Below are 21864 nucleotides of genomic sequence, written 5' to 3' on the forward strand. Positions count from 1 at the left end.
AAAGACCCACACAAAGTGAACTGTGAATATTCTATTTCATGCGTAACCACTTTCAAGTGATAGGTTCCTGTACCACCAGTATGAATGATTCACTGAAAGCAAGGCGCAAGATGGGAGGTAAGGTTTGTACTGCCTATACCACTGCAAACAAACCCAGCAGCTTCGATGCAAACTGTTGGTCATTACATTGACTTAATGCATGTTATTGGTGTCCAATATTTCACTATAAAATTGCTTGCAGTATCAGGGGCTGCAAATAAAAATCTTTAAATGAAATACAGGCAGGTGGATATTGTTTCATGAAAGACTTCCAAGCTTTTAAAACGTGCCAGCATGAGACTGAATAACAAATATTCTGAATGAATTCTCAGCAGCCTTTGAGTTGATTACACAATACCTGCACTGAATATAACGCAGTCTTTCCTTACAGCCCACAGCAGAACATCTTCTACAATGCAATATTGAAAACGATTAAACTTTTAGGATACAGCAGTAAAAATATACAGAATGCACAATCTATTAGCACTGGCCTGTTGAGAAACATAGGCTAGCAAGGAATCTGTAACACTTATTTGGAGTAAATAATCCTCCAGTAACCGCTTTGATTGACATGCTTACAAATACGGCAAGTAAAACAATTAATTCATGAATATATTTAAAATGCACTCTGCTCTGGCACTGCTGAAAGCAGTCTTCTGTGGGAGCATGTCCTCTTTTGGTTTAGCATTTTGATAACCCTAATGTACAGACAATAATTTGATAGGTGTATTCTGTGAAATACCAGGAACCCACTTTGCCTGAATAGGTGTTAATGCTCCCCTACTCTCCGTTTTCTACTCTAAACGCAGTGAAGGAAAATACTAAAAGTTCTTTTTAAATCTAATGATCTAAACAACATGCCATTACAACCCTCGACCTACAACTCAAAGCATTTACTTAGCCTCACCAGAAAAAAATATACATATTTCATTCGGGCGAGTTTAAAAGAGCAAGTAGTGGGGTTCCGAAAAATATACGGTTACTCGTACCCTCGTGTTACTACAGCTGTTTAAATAACGTACTTGTAATATTTATTTTCATTGTTAACATCCGGACATCTTTTTACACTTTTAAACTTTCAAGTTTGTTTCAAAGCTCTTTTCAAAATGTCCGCTCTAGTGCACTGATAGTGCAAGGATTAGTGCCCACTTTGTCAAACAGGTAATACAGTAATAACGATCCATGATGTGGTATTGAACAGAAAACCCAGAGCACTTATGTTTGGTTTTTTTAAACCGGTTTTCCTGCAGTCGTTTAGAGGACAGATCTCAAACCCCAGTGCACTAGAGCGGCCATTTTAAAAATAGATTTGAAATCATTTTTTACACTTAAAACTTTAAAGTCTGTCAGGATGCTAACAATGAATGGGAACATTACAGGTATGTTATTTAAACAGTTCTATCAAGACATGGGGATGTATAACGCTACATTTTCCAGAACCCAGCTACTTACTCTCTAACTCACACTTTTCCACCACAAGCGACCTACAAGATAAATACTGATTCTACTGCACAATAACCCTCTGTCCACGACTCACCTTGACATACACATCGAACTGGCTTCTAAACTTCCTTCAACCTCAAATAAAATACCCTTTCTTCACACTGGTCAATGCCCTCCCCAAGGCTGCTGTGAATTCATTCAGAGTATACATCTAACTCAAGTTTTTGACACTTCAATTATTTGTGTGTGGTGTGTGTGTGTGTGTGTGTGTGTGTGTGTGTGTGTGTGTGTGTGTGTGTGTGTGTGTGTGTGTGTGTGTGTGTCATATATATATATTAGAATCTGTCAATATAAAGACATGTGTGGAAACTGCTTTAGGAATCCTTTTAAATCTTCACAAGAACAATATTGTTCATATTGTTCAAGAACGTGTTGTATCGAGAACCTGTTGAGATAATCTGGCTATGTTAAACTGTTCTAACCCAATGTACTTTTATTTATTTGTTTATTAAATCAAATTATGAATCTTTAATGATCATTTAAAAAAAAAAAAGACTGGATTACCTGATTAGAGGGACAATTGAGTCTCATTTTACAAGTGAAAATCCTTTCCTGACATCATGTGTTGACCTTCCTTCTAAACGTATAGTCTAACACTTTGTGCTGTCGGGGTGTTCAGCTCCTGTTCCTTCTAACTAGCATTGATCTACGCTTTTCCAGTAAGATAAACACTGGCACTGAAATGAATCCCCCCGTCCCTCTTATACTTCAAACTTGTAACAACTCCTGATTGTTTCATCAAGCCTCCTCTTCACCCCAAAGGTACAGGTCCCAAGTGCTACTGCAAGTGCTTCAGATTCCAGCCAAAATTACAAAAAAAAAAAAAAAAAAAAACCCAGAAAAGTACAAGGCACTACAAATCCAGCAAGCATACTGGGGTCAGGGTGGAAAGGAAAAGACAAGTTATTCAAGTACATTAATTTAATCCATTTTACATTCACATTTATTCATCTAATATAAAGAAAGTACAAAGAAAGAGAAAGTTAAAGTGTCTCCAATAAGTACTATATATGGATACAGCTAGCCTTATTTTTATTCATTCTTTCTTTAATAACCCTCTAAGTTGCACGTTTTTCTTTTTTTTTTGTTAACTAATGTTGTCCAACAACATTTATATAATCACAGTGTTTCAACATCAAAAACTGATGGGTAAATACATGTCTGCACAGAATGCTTTTTTGTTTTTAACTTATTTATTTAATATACATTTAAATCCAACTATTTATATAGGCCCCCTAATGCTGTCATGATTATAAAAGCTGTTACCATTAATAATAGATAGTAGATTTAAAGCTTAAATGACCTCACAAGCAACACTGGCAGAGGCAGACTGGTTTTATACATCATGCAGCTGATGGTCATATGTGAGAGAGATGGAGACACCTCCCTGGACACGGCATCTTCATAGACAGGACTGAGCCCAGTTTACTGTACCCGCATTTCATAACCAGCATTAAGAATCAGAACACCAGAGCCCAGTAAGCCTCCCTTCCCCACCCCACACACCAAGCTGGAAAAAGCAGTGAAACCATTCTAAAAAAACAACAATTCATTCAAGCTCTATCCCTCCCTCTCTGATGTGCTTTCAAACACTTCCCTGCACTTTACCCAGCTTCCTAAAAATGAACAAATGTTGCTAAACGCAGTTTGTTAGGGAGATTTATTTTAACGCATCAAACTGCACACCTGAAGGAGATCAGGCAATGGTCGCCCGATCTCTAGAGATCCAGCTTGTAGCTAACCTACTTAGTTAGCAGTGTCTGTCATCTTTTTACTGATCCAGTATTGGATCTATGGAGCAATAGTTAGTGTAAAGACACTCATTTTCGTTTCCTTAAATGTCTGATTGCTTTTATTCTGGACAAGGTGGGGGAGGAGGGAAGCAGGGAGCTATCGAATCTATCTGCATGTATTGACTGTGACTCAAAAAATATATAATTCTTAAGTAACCACACAGCCTTCAGCTCAAGATTCTAACCCAGGGGCATTCCAAATTGGCCGTTCCACTCCTGGTCTTTGTTCCAACCCTGCTCTAATTTGTTACAATTGGACCAATTAAACCTCCATCCAGACCCTGAAATCTTTAAACCTGGAGTGGAATGGCCCACCAGGACTGATTGGACACCTCTGTTCTAACCCATACCTCTTTGATACAGAAAGAACAGCTACCATCACACCGTCTTTGGCCACTGAATATTGCATCCTTGTGTCCATTTCATGCATTTATTTATTTAGTTATTCATTTCTTTGTGAAAAACCTCAGGTTGGGAAGTCCAAGCACGAGTAACCCCAACAAGTCTGTCCGTGAGGGTTAATGTTGATATTTTTTTTTTGAACGGTATGAAAATCTTCCAGTCAAGTAGTGCTGGATGATTCTTGCTTTTCCCTCCCTCTCGATGCATGGGGTTAAAAAAAAACAAAACAGTAACGTTGGTCGCCCAGCTTGGTTTCTATAAGGAAGCTCCCATCACCTTGTGTTGCACTCCTATCCTCCTCGCACCCCTCCCCCTCGGCCGGACCCCACCGGGCCCCTGGGTGGGTTGCCTACGTCGTGCGAAGGTTTGGTCCAGCCGGATTGCTTATATGAAAGCCCTGCAGTGAGCCTGTAGTGACTGGCTTGAACTGGCCCGGGGGCTGCGATGTGGTGAGGAGGCCCGCCTGTTGCGTGGGGCCTGTGGCGCCAGTCCACTGCGTGCTGTAAGGGGCGGAGGGGAAGCCGTACTGGGGGGTCGGGCACAGCGGGGTCTTCCCATAGGGACCCAAGGAGGTAGCGGAGGGGGCAGGAATGGGCGTGTGCCCACTCAAAGAGGATGTAATATTGGGGCACAGGTGCCCCGGGGCGGAGAACTTTCTTCCCATGGTGGCAGGTGGGATCACCTAGTATTGAAAAAGAAATAAATAAATAAGTGAATTGTTTGATTTCTAAAGTCCAGGATTTTTTCTGCCAAAGACTGGTAGCACATCGACAAAATGCCCTGCCCACAGTTCTGCTTTTGCAGCCAAATGAAAAGATATAACAAAAGTTTCACCTAAATTATTCTCAATGTCTAAAATAATTGTAGCTAAAAAATAATTCCATAAAATGTACACGTCATGCACATTTATTCATTCTATAGGTCTCAACTGTGCTGTTTTGAAAGAAGCACATGTTACAGTAAGGTTAAAGAAAACAGTTTAGAAACCATGCTGTTTGACTGTCTAGTGCTTTGTGGTTCCTTTCACCTGGAGTGTGAAACTGTCCCCACCCCTTCACTGGCTTCCTCTATTGACTGGCATGCTTTCAGCCAGTTGCATGCTTTGACCCAGAAGACACTGCTGAGCAAAAATGACCCAGGGAGTGTAAACAGATAACCCAAGAATAAGCCACAGAAACTAACACGAGACACCATGTTTTAAAATTAAAATACATATGCACTAGAACTAATGTTTCTCTTAAAACTGCACATTGAGATGTATGTAGCTAGTGGAAATGCACAATGGCTAAGAGTTATAAAATTATTTTCAACAGTTTATTTTAATATTCCTAACTAACCAAACAACTTGAAATGGAATCCCTGGAAGCTTTAGAGAGTTAGCATTAAATTCAATATGAGCAGCCCTGACAACAGAGGAGGCTGGGTTCTTCTGCAGGTTCCTTACATCACAGTAGTTGTGGCCCTGCTGCTGCTGCTTGGAGCCCCGCTTGCCTTGCGACAGGTTCATGGCATCGCGAGCCCAGTTGTCCACCAGTTTGTGTAGGTCATCTGTGAAGGTGCCTTTCCGGGTGGAGGGCAGGGTGGGGGGCTGCGCTGGGGCCTGTCCCGGGGCCCCTCCACTAACTGTGTTTGTACTGCTCGTCCCTGGAAGAGACACAGAGCTCCATTAACTGAAGGCGCTGATACAACTTCTGAGCAATATTAGTCTCACTAACAATTCAGTGATTTGGAATAAAAGTGCACATGTACTGCTCGATTTTTAGAGATTTTTTGCACTGTAGAAAACTGTCCATAAAAGATTGACACAACACCCCCTCCCTGAACCTCTTTACTTGCTGCTTAAGCTGCATCTGACCCCAGGCGTGCTTCAGAGTATAGGTCATGTTCTACTGCATTACAAGTCCACAGAAACCTTAAAGGTCAGCCAAACAGTTTCTCTCAAGACAGAAGCTAGTGGAGATCTGACCCTTTACTGCTTGTTGTACAGAACTGTGTACATTTATCATCTGCACACACTACCATAGTCTTTCACTAATCAAGCATTATAGCTTAAATGAGTGGAGGTTAGGCTTGGTAAGAGGTTTCACTTTTTGTTGCCTTATAGCCTGGAATTAAAATGCATTTAAATATTTTTTTTTTTTTCATTTATCTACACATCCTACCCCACAACTTCCAAGTGAAAAAATATTCTAGAAATTTGTAAAACATTATTAAGAAGAAAAACTGAAATAGCTTGGTTGGATAAGTGTCCACCCCCTTGTAATAGCAATCCTAAGTTAGCTCAGATGTAACCAATCACCTTCAAAATCATACACCAAGTTAAGTGGCCTCCACCTGTGTTAAACTGTAGTGATTCACATGATTTCAGGATACATTCAGCAGGTCCTGTAGGTTCCCTCTGCTGGATAGTGCATTTCAAAGCAAAGACTCAACCAGCGCTTTCAAAAGAACTCCGAGACAAAGTTGTTGAAAGGCCAGAGATCAGGGGATGGGTATAAAAAAAATATCAAAGGCCTTGAATATTCCTTGGATCACAGTCAAGATGATTATTAAGAAGTGGAAGGTGTATGGCACCACCAAGACCCTCCCTAGATCGGGCCGTCCCTCCAAACTGGATGACTGAGCAAGAAGGAGACTGATCAGAGAGGCTACCAAGAGGCCAATGGCAACTTTGCAAGAGCTACAGGCAAAAAGAAACAGAAAAAAACTCAGGATTCTGTAGCCATGTGGCAAAACGTTTTGTGGTCTGACGAAACTAAAATGGAACTTTTTGGCCTAAATGCAAAGTGTTATGTTTGGTGCAACCCCAACACAGTGCACCACCCAAAGAAAACCATCCCTACTGTGAAGCATGGTGGTGGCAGCATCATGTTATGGGGATGTTTCTCATCGCCAGGGATTGGGGCACTTGTCAGGATAGAAGGGAAAATGAATGGAGCAAAGTACTGAGAAGTCCTTGAGGAAAACATTGTACCCTCTGCAAGAAAGCAGAAACTGGGATGGAAGTTCACCTTTCAGCATGACAACGATCTAAAGCACACAGCCAAAGCTACACTGGAGTGGCTAAGGAACAAAAAGGTAAATGTCCTTGAGTGGCCCAGTCAGAGCCCCGACCTAAATCCAATTGAAAATCTGTGGCATGACTTGAAGATTGCTGTCCATCAACGCTCCCCAAGGAACTTGACAGAGATTGTACAGTTTTGTAAAGAAGAATGGTCAAATATTGCCAAATCTAGGTGTGCAAAGTTGGTAGAGACCTATCCCAAAAGACTCACAGCTGTAATTGCTGCCAAAGGTGCTTCCACCAAGTATTAACTCAGGGGGGTGGAGACTTATGCAATTACAATCTGTCAGTTTTGTATTTTTAATATATAATTTTTTTTCCTCAATAAAAACTTTTTCCCCCTTAACAGTGTGGAGAATGGTGTGTAGATAAGTGAAAAAAATCCTCATTTAAATGCATGAAACTCTGAGGCACTGACACAACAAAATGTGAAAAAAGTTCAAGGGGGTGTAGACTTTCTATAGGCACTGCATATATAGTTAAAATTTAGCAAGTATATATTAGACTAGACGATGCAAATACTAAATACAAATTCTAACTCTCTAACCTTTTGCCTCCTAACACTACAGAAATTATTACATTAGACATCATAGTTAACATCCCTGATGCTAGGTTTACTCATTTAGAAACTGCTTGTCGTTGGTTTGAGAACAGGGAGTTACCGAGACAAAAATGTACTTTTAATGCCGCAGCTATGGCTGCTCATTAAATGAAATTAAAAGAACCATTGGACTAACAATAATTTGGCACAATGCAGCGAATGACATGAGAATAAATAACATTGCAGCAAGCTGTGGAAAAGAATGGCAAAAAGAAGAATGAAAAGCAGTAATTGGTTAATTCACAACCCTTGAGAAACCTCACTCACCCAACCACTGGCAACCATTTTGTTAACTTAACTGACAATTAAAATGTCTGCAAACGTATTCTTCTTGTTTTAAGAAAAACAGATTCAAAATCCTTTGCAGTATTACTTCAGGGAAATGGTTGCCCATACAAGCAGATGGGATTTCTGGACAAGCAGCTGCTGGTATGGGATCCCCTGTGGATTACCCAGTGTAGTTACCATCAGGGATATAGTTTGGAGACCTGCAGGGGGAGATGCATTGGCCTTTAACCTCCCGCAAGGTTATAGCGACCCCTACTGGTTCACGGTCCCAATGGAGTCCAGGCATGGACTTCCCAGGCTGGGTGCTCGCTCCAGGGTTCAGCAGCTTGGCACAGAGAAGCAGGACAGAGCTGCCCTTTAACTTCAGCTCACCTGAACAAAGTGAGTTGCAACGACGAGAATTATTTGAGTTGGGATAAAAAAAATTTTTTTTGACAAACTTGGAAATAATGCTAAAAATTGGATCAGCTCTACAATGCAGTACGAAAGGATGGATTCTGGCAGCTTGGGTTTTTGTTGCCAGTGAACTGGAGTGTGGTATTTTAAGAGCCATGCAAATGGAGCAGCCAGCAATATAAAGGCCACATGCAACTTTGTATGATTAAAGTCATTATATAATATAATCCTCTATCCTGTTACTAACACGAAGACCTCCAATACTGTGCAAGTGTTTAGAATGAGTTCAATCTAGTCTCTGCTTGGCCCTATTAAATATTAAGTTCTTGCTAAAGCAGAAAAAAAAAAACAATTAAAAAACAAAACTAACAAACATATTATAAAAACACAGAGAAGCTATTTTAGCAACACTGGAAACTAAGCGTTTGATGAATTGATTTAATTGTAATGCAAATTGCATGCTTGGGATTATGGAAGAAGCATTGTACAGCCTGACTTTAGCATTTAATAAAAGGTCTGTTGTGGTCCAGGTGCTATGCTTCAAAACAATGCCATGCTGTGTCAGCTAAACCTGAACGATATCGAAGGGCAGCACCTGCATCTTGCCCCACAATCTCTGGAAGCCGAGTCACTTCATACCAGATCAATTGATATAGCAGCTCTTTTAGACTGCTGGAGGGGTGCTGGTTAAAACATTAATGTCTACATTTGTGTGCGGTGCTCTCACTTGGCAGGAGTGAAGAATGTAGTGGTGGACTAGTGTGTTTGAAGCACTGTGGAAGGTAGTGGGTTTGAACAGTTCAAAGGTTAGAGTGTTGTGCTGCAGTGTGGTAGGCTGTGGGTTTGAATAGCTTAGTGGTTGGTGCTGGGCTGCAGTGTGGAAGGTTGTAGGTTTTATTAGCTCACTGATTACAGAAAGTACTGGGCTGCAGTGTGGAAGGCAGTGGGTTTGAGTAGCTAAGTGGTAAAGAGTGCTGGGCTGCAGTGTGGAAAGAAGTGGGTTTGAGTGCATCGGTGGTTAGAGAAAGTCCTATGTTGCAGTGTGGAAGGCAGTGAGTTTGAATAGCTTAGTGATTAGTGCTGGGCTGCAATGTGGAAGGCAGTATTTTTGAGTAGCTCTGAGGTTAGAGAAAATGTTAGGCTCCAGTATGGAAGGCAGTGTGTTTGAGTAGCTCAGTGGTTAGAGAAAGTGCTAGGTTGCAGTATGGAAGAAAGTGGGTTTGAGTAGATCAGTGGTACGAGTGCTGGGCTGCAGTGTGGAAGGTATGTAAAGCACTCACCAAGTCACCTCTTCATTAGACAAGGCTGTTAATGAATGGAATACTACTATGAATTCTGCTTTAGTTTGCAGGGCCACTGCCAGCCCGTTCTTTTGAGGAAACCACTGCTATTCAATAAGGCTTTGTACAGACTGCACCCATGTAAATATTAAAGTCAGGATGACATTGGAGCCAGGCTGGGCAGTGCTTGCTGCCTCACCCTTGTGCGACGCAAGCAGTGGGGGGGGGGGGGGGGGGGGTTGAAGAGATGTTAAAAAACAGATAATTACTACAGAGCTGGTTGCAGGGGCACACTTTTTTCACCATCTTCCCTGAAGCGTGAAGGGAATGTTGAATTGAAAAAGGCAGTTAATATCCAGTAATCCATGTAGTTACTGTGATCTTTAACAGTACAGGAACATGCTGTGCTAGTATACTCTGACCTTACAGTAACACCACCCAGACACAGGGAGGGTCACAATGAGGATCTCAACCGGGGCTTAAGCTTCACATCCATGCACACAAACCCTTAGACAGCGTTATGTCAAATAATACTGGGGAGGGAAACTTTTTTTTTTTTCTATTTGCGAATTTAACACACAGATGGTTCTCTCAGAAATAGTGGCTGCATCTCCCTTTCAGGTCACTAATTTGAACAATGTAAGGAATATATTAAAACAGAGATTCTATTTTGACGAAACACACAGTACATAAACAATGCTTGGACACAACTGGCATACAATTGTGCCCACATATAAGTATGTATGTTAAATGTGGAAGTTAGCAGGATCAACACAGTAGTTTTCTAATTGAATTTTAAAAATCTCTAGATTTATTTGTTTACACTGGCATCCATGCATTTTCCTACTACTTTTCCTGTGGTATTCTTAACAAAATATTTACACGTTCCAACAGATACCTGAATTGTTAAATCATCACAATCTCGATCTTAGACACATTTAACATAATTGTTTTTATCCAACAACTTAACCATTTGTGGATTATTAAATGCGAATCAAATGCATTACTTTGCATTGAAACACATCTAGCTTTGTTTTTTCAATACAAGCAAGAAATTCTAACAGTTCAACCTTATTATTTATAGAAAAACTTGTTAAACAACTGAAAAAAATAAGTTGATCAAATTCATGATCTCTGCTGCTAGAAGTACACATTAGAATTGTAAAAATGCATATTTGCAGTATTTAAATATTTTGTTATGAAAAAGTCAGTCCTGGAAGTGTTGAGACCACTTTTCAAAGCTGCTTCTTCACTTGCTGTTTTTTCTACTTGTCATGCAAAGACAGTCCATTTTTCGGTCTTGTTAAACCAGGGAAATCGGTTCAAAGCAAACCCAATTTACAAATCTGAATAAACGCAGGGCAGTTTTGAGCCTGAAGGATGGTGCCCGTTTCCTGTGGCGCTATAAAGCGGTGCTTCAGATGTGAAACTGACTCAGGTGATACTAGCACACGTCCTGGTAATACACAGATATGACCAGCAGAACTTCTTTAGCAAGGCCTCCCACTGTTTTAAAACCAGTGCATTCTCCTCCAATGATGGTGAATGGAATGAGAAACTGTTCAGATAAACAACTAAAGCTAAGGAGAGCTTTGCTTAAGAGGTCTTCTGTATTTGGAAAAAAAAAAAAAAAAAACACTGCAACATATGGCTGTGACAGCAGTGTTTAATCACTCAAGAAGCAATATTATCTAGCACTGCCCACTGCTTGGCCATACCCAGTACATGCGATGCATATTCACATACAGCAGCATTACTATCCACGTTTAACAAAGGCACATACCTTTCATATAATTAAAAGATTGCATTACCTGATTTTATTCAGCAGCCAAAATGCGTTAACACATACTTTGAAAAAATGGTGTTATGTACCTACATGTTTAAATATTGCAGGTATTTGTGTGGATACTGTATATGCATGCATTCACAGAGCGTCTCAGAAATCTAGTATCATACAGAGCTGTGGTTTGTTTTCTCTTTGGATGGCACAACATTGCAGTCTGTAGCTGTCAGGTAGAAATAAAGAGACTGCAGGCAGGAAAGCTTTGCAGAACGCTAGGCCAGATTTACCAAGGTCTTCACACCAGCATTTCAAGCATCAGTAGCTTTTACTTAAATTTAACTTAATTGTTTTATTTATTTATTTTTAAAGTTACTGAGCATCTTTTACAATGTCTGCAATAATTCTGAGTTAGTTCTTATTGCAACTACTCATATACTGTGCATTTCTGTTATTTATATGTGTTGAGGTGCTTTCACCCATATTCAGGAGCTGCTTCTGAGAACATAAGAACAGAATAAAATTTATGAACAAGAGTAAGCCATTTGGCCCATCTAAGCTCGTCCGGTCCCGAGTAGCTGACTGATCTCAGAACTTTGTCAAGTTGGGTCTTAAATGATCCAAGTGAGTCTGCTTTAATAACATAACAAGGTAGTCTATTTATCCTTAAATCTGTGTGAAGGTGTATTTTCAATTACTGTAATTTCCAGTTCATTTTCTCATTGGTCTGCTTAGACCTGTAACACAGGCAAGACCGGCCAAAGTTTTAAAAGTAAGAGCCATCCAGTGATCTGGTACTCTGGATCAAGTGTCTTTTTACTTTGCTGGCAATACACTGCTGTGCACTAGTTGGTGCTGACGCTTAATACAGACTGCAAGTGATCCTCCTCTTTATCTGGCCTACCCTACAAGGCAGGAAACCAGAACTGCTACACCGGCTTATCAAAAAAACATTCAAAATCAGGAGAAAGTAGCTGCAAACAACATGTTCTTGTTTTATGTAAAATAAATCTATTGATTAAAAATGTGTGTGGATGTTTGTTACCAATCATAAAATAGTTTTATGGTTTTTTAACAAAAAACACAAAAAATCGCAATTTGGTTTAAAGATCTGGGTAAATCTGGTTTTATTGTATTTCTAGGGGACGGTTCCACACAAAACTGACATTTGAAATATAAACTGGACGAAATAGGTTTAACATAACATTTATATTCTTTAATGCTTTAGGTCTAATCGAAAGCGTGGTGGTTGTAAAACCGCACGCAGTATATTCCAGTATGAGTCCAGCCTTCCAAGATGCCCTGAATGGTAGCTGAAGAAACTCTGTATTTGGAGGTACAACATGTACACAAGATTACAAAGTGTTATAAAAAATTTAAAATGTGCTTCTCCTAATCCCTTAATTTTAAATATAGCAGCCTCAGGCTAAAAGCAGCTTCAGAGCTGCAGATGTAATCCTTGGGGATAATAACATTGTCAGGGTGTTACTTCGTTCTGCAATGCTTCATTCTAGTGATGTAGTGCAATGCCATGCAGGTGGAATGTAACAGATAAAGCAAGCGTTCAGTGCATGCCTTTATTATTCATTATTATATGAATGTGTGCTCAAAAGTTTCAGAACAGGTACAAGAAAAGATGGCCTTGCTTATATCAACCTAGACAATCAACCTGTATTGGTTTTCTGCAGTGGCCATGACAATTGGATCATCTTACATTTTCAGTCAAATGAACAGATTTCTGTTTAAAAAATTTGTTTCACATGTTTTATCACCTTACATCACTGCACTGTTAGAAAGAAAAATATACCCGATTTGAAGTGCCAGCTGACTGGGTTATGGTTTGATATGATAATGGAATTTTATACTGGGTACAGTGGATATCTCAGGCTGATGCTATTTAATGCAGACTGTGCCAGGCATTGATCAAGACCCACCAAAACTCACAGAAACTCAAGCAACTCGCACACAATTTCAAACAAACTTGTGTATTTTAAAATACATCTTCTTGAAACTTCGCTGGACAGTCTTTAAATTAGACATTGACCGATTTTAAATGCAGATGACAAATTAATCAACCGAATTGAAATAAATGGTAACTTCTAACTATGTTTAATCAATAAATATTGATTACAAAAAGTGATGCAATGTTCATGGCCACCACAATACTGCATATATCTAGGAAATGGTCACTCAGCAAGTTTTATGAATAGAATAGGGGGTGTCCCCCACCCTCCTTCAACGATAAGAATCAGGGCATATTCTCAAAGCTTTACTCCAATTAACTACTGTTTTTGTTTTAAAAGGAGGAACCAAACAATGAATGTGTAATTCAAGGTCTCAAAGTAATTGTAGCTAACAAAACAGTTCCATACATTTTCCCCATCATGCACATCCATTCATTGTACAGGTCACACGTGCAGTTTTGAAAGAAGCACATGTTTTAGCAAATGTGTTTTCATTTTTTAAAATGATATATCTGGTATTACACTTGATTAAAAAAATCTTCTTGGAAACAGGCTTTTTAGATGGTCTTACACCTGGAAGGTGACATTGTCCCCACCCCTTCACTGGCTTCCTTCCTGTAAATAACACCGTGTAACAAATTTGTATTTATTTTTTGTTCCTGGGTAGTAAGTGTTATTTCCTAATTGCTTATGCCTCAAAAGTATAGAAAATGGCTATTATTCCCCACAAACTTTGCTTTTGTGACCAGGACAGTGATATTTCAAAATATCATTATTTCCAATGGGAAAACGGGCAAACGTGTGTCTTTTTGTTCACATAAAGTCAGAAAAAAACAACATATGAATCCAAATTAACATGTATTTATACTAAAGTAATACAAAAATGACTACAAAAAATTTAGAAGGGAGTAGTTTTTCGAGATTTACGATTATATTGTATTTACAGTATTTACGGTATAATCGTAAATCTCGAAAAACTACTCATATACTACTACTTCATATGTTGTTTTTTTCTGACTTTATGTGAACGAAAAGACACACATTTGCCTGTTTTCCCATTGGAAATAGTGGTATTTTGAAATATCACTGTCCTGGTCACAAAAGCAAAGTTTGTGGGGAATAATAGCCATTTTCTATACTTTTGAGGCATAAGCAATTAGGAAATAACACTTACTACCCAGGAACAAAAATTGTGTTACATAGTGTAACCAATCAGCTGCTTCCTATATTGACTGGCATGCTTTCAGCCAGTAACATGCTTTGACCCAGAAGACACTGCCAAGGTGAAATGAACAAGGAGGTTCAAATGCAAACAGTTAACATCTGAATAAGGCAGACAAACCAAGAGGTAACATAAAGTGGCACCTGATAGCATGTTATACAATGGAAATACTTTCTTTCAAAACTGCACATTTAGTCCTATTAAGCTAATGGAAGTGTAAAACAGGTAAGAGTTATGAAATGATTTTGTTGGCTACAGTTATTTTAAGTTGTTTCTCATTTTGTAATATCAATGTATAGTTTTTTAGTTTTACCTCCTCAAAAACACATTTCCAATTCTAAAAATAAATATAAATAATAATAATGTGGTCTTGTGAGAAAGGCTAACACAATCACATGTCTGTTTTGTGTGTGTCCAGGGGTGGGATACCTGTGCAGAAACTTTAAAAAGGAGTAATTTACAGAAAATGGAAAACCGATGGATGTAAAGAAAAACAAAAGTATAATAAAATGTCAAAGACAAGTAATGACAACCAAATAACATGACAGTCAAGGAGAGAGACAAGGAAAAGCGTTACACACAAAGAGCCAAGCAGGGCGTACTCAGAAATCGCATCCTCCGGCCACCAGTTTTGAAGGTCACCCGCTCTGACCCACAGCTGAACTTTGCACAGCCTGCGGCACAAAAAGAGGGAGTAGAAACAGAGAGAGAGAGAGAGAGAGGAGGAGAGACACACACAACATACAGTAAGAATGGTACCAAATCACAAGCCATGGACAACAGGGCGAGACACGGGGCGACAGCATGGAGATGTTGAGACACCTGGGAGACAAGCTTCAGGGAGATTCTTGGCATCAAGTAGAGTTGGATTAAAAAAATAACAACAAGACAAACATGATCAACCACAGCCAATCACATCCTTTATCTTATATACCCCCTTTCATCACCGCGTGCATAATTGAACCATGTTAAGTATCCTAACTATGCTTTCACTTATACATTTCTATCTTCACAGTGAAACTTCTCATACAAACTTTTAAAAAAAAAATGTAAACAAAAAAATGGTGACCAAAGGATATAAATAAAAAAATTAACAAACTGGCCCCTCCATGTAATGTGAAGACCAGCAACCTTACAAAGGTCAAGGACACTACAAGGGTGCCTACTTACAATTTCAAGCCAATAAGTCCTTTAACTATCAGCACAGTGCTTTGTGTTTCACTCCACCACCACTGTGAAGGCATTTGCAAATTTTCCTTCAAAAGCTTTCATAGAAACAAACACCCATACAAGCTAACATATGAAGCAAGTAACACTATAAACATAATGCTACAGATTATGTAAACTGAATGAGCTAATTCACGTTTCAGTTCAAACAACCCTTAACTTCCAAGTGCTACCTGAAGACACTATTTTAGCCCCATGGATGGGGGATTGCCTGTGATCATGAACAGTGCAGGGCTCATGCTGGCACACTGCCGGGCTCACCTTGCACTGGGACGGACAGGCTGGGCATGGAGAGAGCCACGTCGCTTGTGTAAGAAGAGCACAGGTTCTCACTGGAAGGAGACGGCTTGAGTAGCTGGCAGTGCCCAGTCTCCGGGCCTCCCCCCGGGGGGAGCAGAGTGTGCTGAGGGGGGAACATGGAGGGAGCGCTCTGAGCAGAGAAAGTGCCTGCAAAGGAACAGCATTGCAAAACAACACTCAGCCTCTAGTCAAGGACTTAACTAGAATAGCTACCACCCTATGTCTCTATTTTCAGTTCTGTATTCCTGTCAGCCGCCTTGCTCCAAAACAATCCACTGTGGATCAATGAATGATGACACTCAATGACAGGGCCGCATGTCAAGCACATATACTAACATGTGGAGCCAGCTGGTCTACCATTGCTTATCTCATAGCATCACCACTTTCTGTGAAAAAGTCTTTTGCTACAAGATCAAATCACAAACATACATTTTTTTTTTAAACCTTTTTTTTTTTAGACCTACACGTCATTACAAAAAAACTGCTGAGGCAACTGTGTTTTCATTAGGGGTGCAACAATGAAATTGATGCATCATCTGTCCAGAGCTTTGATTACATATTGGTGAATGGATGCATGAAATTAGAATTTGCATTTGAACCTTGAGTGTGTGAGAGTGCGCTTCTTTTGTGCTACTATGGTAGATTAGCGCGTTGCTAGGATACACACTTCAGGCCTCTACATTTGCGTTGGAGAAGCCCAATCGGGTGTAGGCCTATTGTATTCAAGTTTTCTTGATTTAAAAATTAAGGCAATATGTTTTTGGGTTTTTTTTTTAAGCTATTAAATCTACTGATTAGCTTCTCTGAATTTAGTATGATAGTTAAATTAGTCAGGATTTGTGAAATTAATTGAAATGTTTTGCTTTGCTTTTGAACATAAAATGTTAACAGTAATGAATAACAATAGTCCAGATAGAAATTACTTCTGTTAAAATAAAGAATTTTTTATTATTATTACAATGTTAAAAGAACATCTGATACAGATGCATGCATATTCTTTTCAGTTGTTAAAAATTCAAGTTCTTTATTTCTTTTTTTATAAATCAGAAGTTTTCTAATTTGAATATAAATTGTGTCTTTTTGTTTAAGTATTATGCATTATTAGTTATCGACTGATAAATGCCTATATGACAATCAACATATTCTTTCAAAATACAAAACTTACTTAACTCTTTCATTCTGAATTCACTGGTACACCATCAAATAGTACAGTAGAATGCATATGTGTTATTTATTTCAGATGTCATTTATGCACTGGTTTCCTTAACATCTTATTGCCACAGTCACTCATAAATGATCTTATAGGAACATACACATAAAGCAGTTTATGTTCAAATATGTTAACGGTTGGTTCAAGTAAAGTCAGACCAGGGTTCAATATGCATGGGTTGCATGTTGCAATGGTTTGTGCCTTGGCAGTGGTGTCTGTTGCTCACTCTGTACCTGGCAGGAGAGGGCTCTTGCTGCCCTGGGAGGTGCTGCGACTGGGCTTGCTCCCCTTGCCCTTGGTGGGTCTCCTGCGCCTCCCAGAAAGGGGGGCCGCAGGGGGTATGATGACGGCTGGAGGCACCTTCCCCAGCCTGGTGTAAAGACACTCTATCTCCTGCTTCTGTCGTGACTGCAGAGCCTGGATCTCTTTCAGATGTCTGACAGAGATTGAAAACAAATACATCATCAAAATCAGAATTAATTACAAGGATATGTTCCTGGATAGTCATATAGTTCACCAGTGAAAATATTACTATTATTATTTATAAAAAAAGTGCCTGAGGCTCAACTTGCGACCTCCACTAGGCACAGTGGCCCACTGGCCCACTACCGGTTAGCATGGTTTTGCTAGTTTTATTTTTTTTTTTTTAAACTGTAAAAAGTATTAAACAGACAAAAAGATTTACACGTATGGAAAGTGTTAATTCAGTGTCAAGTATTTCACTTCAGCTACTGTAGAACTGATTCACTGAACAGCAACACTGGTTTCATTTATTCATTCATTCTCATGTTTTTTGCACACGGAGTTGGAAGACATGTAATGAACAAATTTAATCCATTGATATGCACCGATTGAACACTTTAAAAAGGTTAAGACAAGAGGTGTTACTTTCCATTTAATCTGTGCATATGAATGTGATTAGCATAAAACATGCTTACTTTACCATGGGAGTGTTTGTTACCAGTCAGAATAGCCCTCATAAGAAGCCCTTACTTTTTAAAATACTGCAATATGTATTTGCACATAAGACTACAGCACTGAATTGCGTATGTATCTACAGCATTTAATTGTATATTGGAAAGACTGAAGAAATATTAAAATATGAAATAAACTGGCTTACACTAAATACTTACTGCTATGTGAAAACACCAACAAGACGACTAAGGGCTGGTTCATACTTCTGTCGCAGAATATGAATGCTATACGTTAGGCGCAGCCAGCTATAAAAGCTATGCAGCTTTACTCCGACCATGCAGCAAATGTTTTTTCAACATTTTTCAACCCTATGCAATTTCAGGTAGCAGAAAAATTGCACGTCGAGAGTGTGGTTGACATACCCCTGTCCTGTCACACAGCAGGGCTCACAAAATTTTGTTAATGGTTCTTGCCCTTCGGGCAGTCCATTGTAGACATTTGGTTGTCCAAAAAAATGTCAAGTTGCCCATAATTAACCTATGGACTGTGATACAGGTATAGGTACAGTATCTCAGGGTTCATACACTTTTTCAACATAAAAATTCCAGACTTTTTCCAGACTTCTATTTGTTTTTCCCAGAATTGTGTTTTAGTTAGTTTCTACTAGTTTTGTGATACTTATCCACATAGGCGGGCAGCCGCAGAGCATTATAACTTTTTGATCCAGAGCAGAAGTTGCTCCTGGTTTTCTAAAAGTATTTGTCAGAATCTGGTGGTGCATATCTAGCAAGAGACATGTATGCAAAAGAGAAGTAAGATACAATCTAAGAAATGTCCAATATTTGAGAACTACACTGCATTATTTACAAAAAAGAATATACAAAGTTGTATACTGCAAGTATACTTGTGCCAAAATAGGATAGTATAATGCTACAAATAGTATACAAAAACAGACCATTCTTGTGATTGTAGAATTACAAGTACAGTACCTATTTGTGGCATGCAGCAGCTGCATCCAGTATTCTGGCTATATCTTATTCTCCTATTCATTGAAAAACACAGTATAACAACGCCTCAACAAAGTTTGTTTTGTTTCAATTGCAAATGTTAATTGAAATCTTGGTTCTTATTTAAAAAAAAAAAAAAAAAAAAAAAAAATCAATGTTGCTTTGCCGTGCCGGTTGCTTGAGCGAGTATGAGCCAACATCAGCAGCAGTTTGATTATTATTTTTTTTTAAATCAGTATTTAATTGTATAATGAAGATATAGTGAGGGTGTAAATAGCGTATCTACACTCAGCTGACGGTTTGGACCCGAGACTGTTGCTGTACTTGGTACAGTAAGCTACAAGCAAGCACCATACACTTAAAATAAAATTACTGGTACATTTTATTAATCTCATTAAAGAAAAATCTGCTAAATCTGAGTCAGCGATAATAACTATCGTATTCATTTTTTTTTTTTCTGGTTTGGGAAATAAAGTTAACGATTTAATAAAGGTAACAACTGGATAACAAAATGTGAATCTAGGTGAGCAAAGTACTGTAGCTTGTAATTCCAGTCTAACTTCTGTCACGTGACATATACCACCAGTGCGCTGACTAGACAGGATTGCTTGAGTTGTCAGGGGTGTTACACGGGTCAATCCTCGCGGGATTTGGTCGCAAGCAATGTGCATGTTTACGTCACCCCGGAAATCACTCAAGCATTACCAGTGAAAAACATTGATCCCTCTAAACATGTTTTACCGGGATGATCTATGAGTGGAATCTCGAGAAACCACGGTTTTATTAAAGCACAGAACGTCATCTTGTTATAGAATATAATATTGTATTGCCGTGCAAGCAGCCAAAAAAAAAAGACGACGTCTGACAGATTTTTTTGGTTGTCCCGGAACGTCGGGCTAACGTTTTTGCGAGCCCTGCACAGGGTCACAGACCCCTGACTCAGACCAGAAATTATGTCGAGTCTAAAGTATGAACCAACGTCTGTAATTGACCTGCATATTTTTGGACAGATATTCCTGGCAAAATCTGAAATGTTTAAACTTGAAACTATTAATAACACGCCTATATATTTCATCCTTAACATAAAAACCCTCAAAACAGAACAAAAAACTAAAAGACAGAAGGTACTGAAGACATTAAAAGAGACTTGTATCTACTGAATGTATTGTTTCACCTAGCAGTTCTATGTTACCAGCCCTATTTCAAACTCACTTCTCCCTGAGCCGATGCAGCTCCTTCTTGAGATCCTCGTCCTCGAACTCGGAGTCATTGTCACTGCTCATGTAGGAGGAGTTGAAGGAGTTGCTGAGGCTGGGCAGGGGCAGGGATCCCTGCCACTGAGGGGAACCGGGGCTGCCCAGGCTGGCACACACTTCCTGGAGCTGCGTTGGCCCGTTGAGCTGTGTGAACGTCTCCGTGGGGCTCTCTATGCTGGGCAGGGCAAGCTGGGTTTCACTGGCCAGGGTTGAGGAGCTCCCTGCCCCAGACACTGCCGGCTCGTCCTGTGCCTTGATCACACAGAAACGGCCCACCCTGGTGTCGGCTTGGGTGGTGACCTGAAACCTGCCGATGGTGGTGGGCGGGGCGCTCCCCTGCCTGGGCTCTGCTGCCCATTGAGGGGAGGGTTGTAGGGTGAGACCGTCCACCACATCCGGATCTGTGTCAGCTCTGCGGCGGGCTGGCGGCTTCAACAGTGTGTTCTCTGGGCTGGACAGCAGCGAGGTGGAAGAGGAGGAGGAGGAGGAACTGGAGGAGGTGGAGTCTGTGGAGCTAGGCCTGCTTCGGTCATCCACCTTTGACTGAAGTAAGACCACATCTGGTGCCATTGACACCTGGGGAAGACAGCGGGAGGATTTACTGAATGCTCTAGATACATTCAATTAAACATATTCATAAGTTATTTAAAGGTTTTTAAGGGAATGTGATGCCTCCATCTGATACACTTACTAGCTTATTACTAAACAAAGTCCAAACCAAGTTCAATCACAATTGGATAAGCTTTTCGAGTTCACTCTAATGAATGTAAATCTCTAAATTTTATGGCCAGGACCCTCCTATATGCATAACCAGTGGGAAACCAAATGAATGATCCAGCATCAATTCTATGAAAAGAAACAGCCTAATTAAAATCAGAAGGAACTCACCTGAAAGCGCCCAAGTTTCACAACTTCAGCTCCTGCACTAGCAGCTGCGACACTACCGCTATCTTCCCCTTGAGGCCCTGCCGAGAAAAACATGCATGAATTCCACAGTTCGGTCGAGGCGTTGCAGTTGTAACCTGCCTGGAGATGCTTGTCCAACAAGCAGCATTTGCTAGGGAAGCCTTTTATTCATCTCAGGATCTTAGCACCCAGTAAGACCCAAATGTTGGTCATTTAAGCAAAGTATCAGGCTAATTTTGACGCAACCCTCCAGGTGCACCTATATCAATCTTGTTCATCTGGAAATCCACAATGATGCATTCTTAATTAACTGAGTGGTCTGATCAGTTTATAATCCTGTTGAGATAAACCACCCCTGGATTTTGTTTAAAATTTTACAGCACTGAGGAATCACTCAGGTACAGCAGGTGGCTGATGTATAATCCAGGGTGATTCTCCAGTGCTGTAAAATGCTCTGTGGCTTATCCTGGCAGTGCATACATTAGATTGATCAAACTGACCCCTGAATCTTTACTTACCTTCAGCAACAGGCTGTCCAGCAGGATAACACTGGTCGGACACACTTGTTGGGGGTGCAGTTACTGCAGTCTTAAAAACAAAAGCACATTTTCCACTGACTTTTTAAGCATTAAACAGTAAACTTACAATGTAGCCTACAGTTTAAATTAATTGTATCAGACAACATTAGTCTGATCCTAGTGTGCGCCAAAA

The 21864-nt window shown here is 39.8% G+C and overlaps 1 protein-coding gene across 1 annotated transcript in view; it reads right to left on the reverse strand.

The window, feature by feature from the left end:
* Positions 1 to 1416: 1416 nt before the first annotated feature.
* LOC121317843 (serine/threonine-protein kinase WNK1-like) overlaps positions 1417 to 21864 on the reverse strand; it is a 174047-nt gene continuing 153599 nt past the window's right edge. The window contains exons 23-31 of the mRNA XM_041253944.1: positions 21672 to 21741; positions 21136 to 21212; positions 20204 to 20823; positions 17303 to 17505; positions 15821 to 16006; positions 14914 to 15006; positions 9636 to 9677; positions 5182 to 5381; positions 1417 to 4419 (exon numbers count right to left, since the gene is read on the reverse strand). Of these exons, the coding sequence (XP_041109878.1) occupies positions 4087 to 4419; positions 5182 to 5381; positions 9636 to 9677; positions 14914 to 15006; positions 15821 to 16006; positions 17303 to 17505; positions 20204 to 20823; positions 21136 to 21212; positions 21672 to 21741 (1824 nt within the window). The 3' untranslated portion in view covers positions 1417 to 4086. The remainder of the gene's footprint in view (positions 4420 to 5181; positions 5382 to 9635; positions 9678 to 14913; positions 15007 to 15820; positions 16007 to 17302; positions 17506 to 20203; positions 20824 to 21135; positions 21213 to 21671; positions 21742 to 21864) is intronic.

This window comes from Polyodon spathula, chromosome 7, assembly GCF_017654505.1.
Source record: "Polyodon spathula isolate WHYD16114869_AA chromosome 7, ASM1765450v1, whole genome shotgun sequence".
NCBI classification, from domain to species: Eukaryota; Metazoa; Chordata; class Actinopteri; order Acipenseriformes; family Polyodontidae; genus Polyodon; species Polyodon spathula.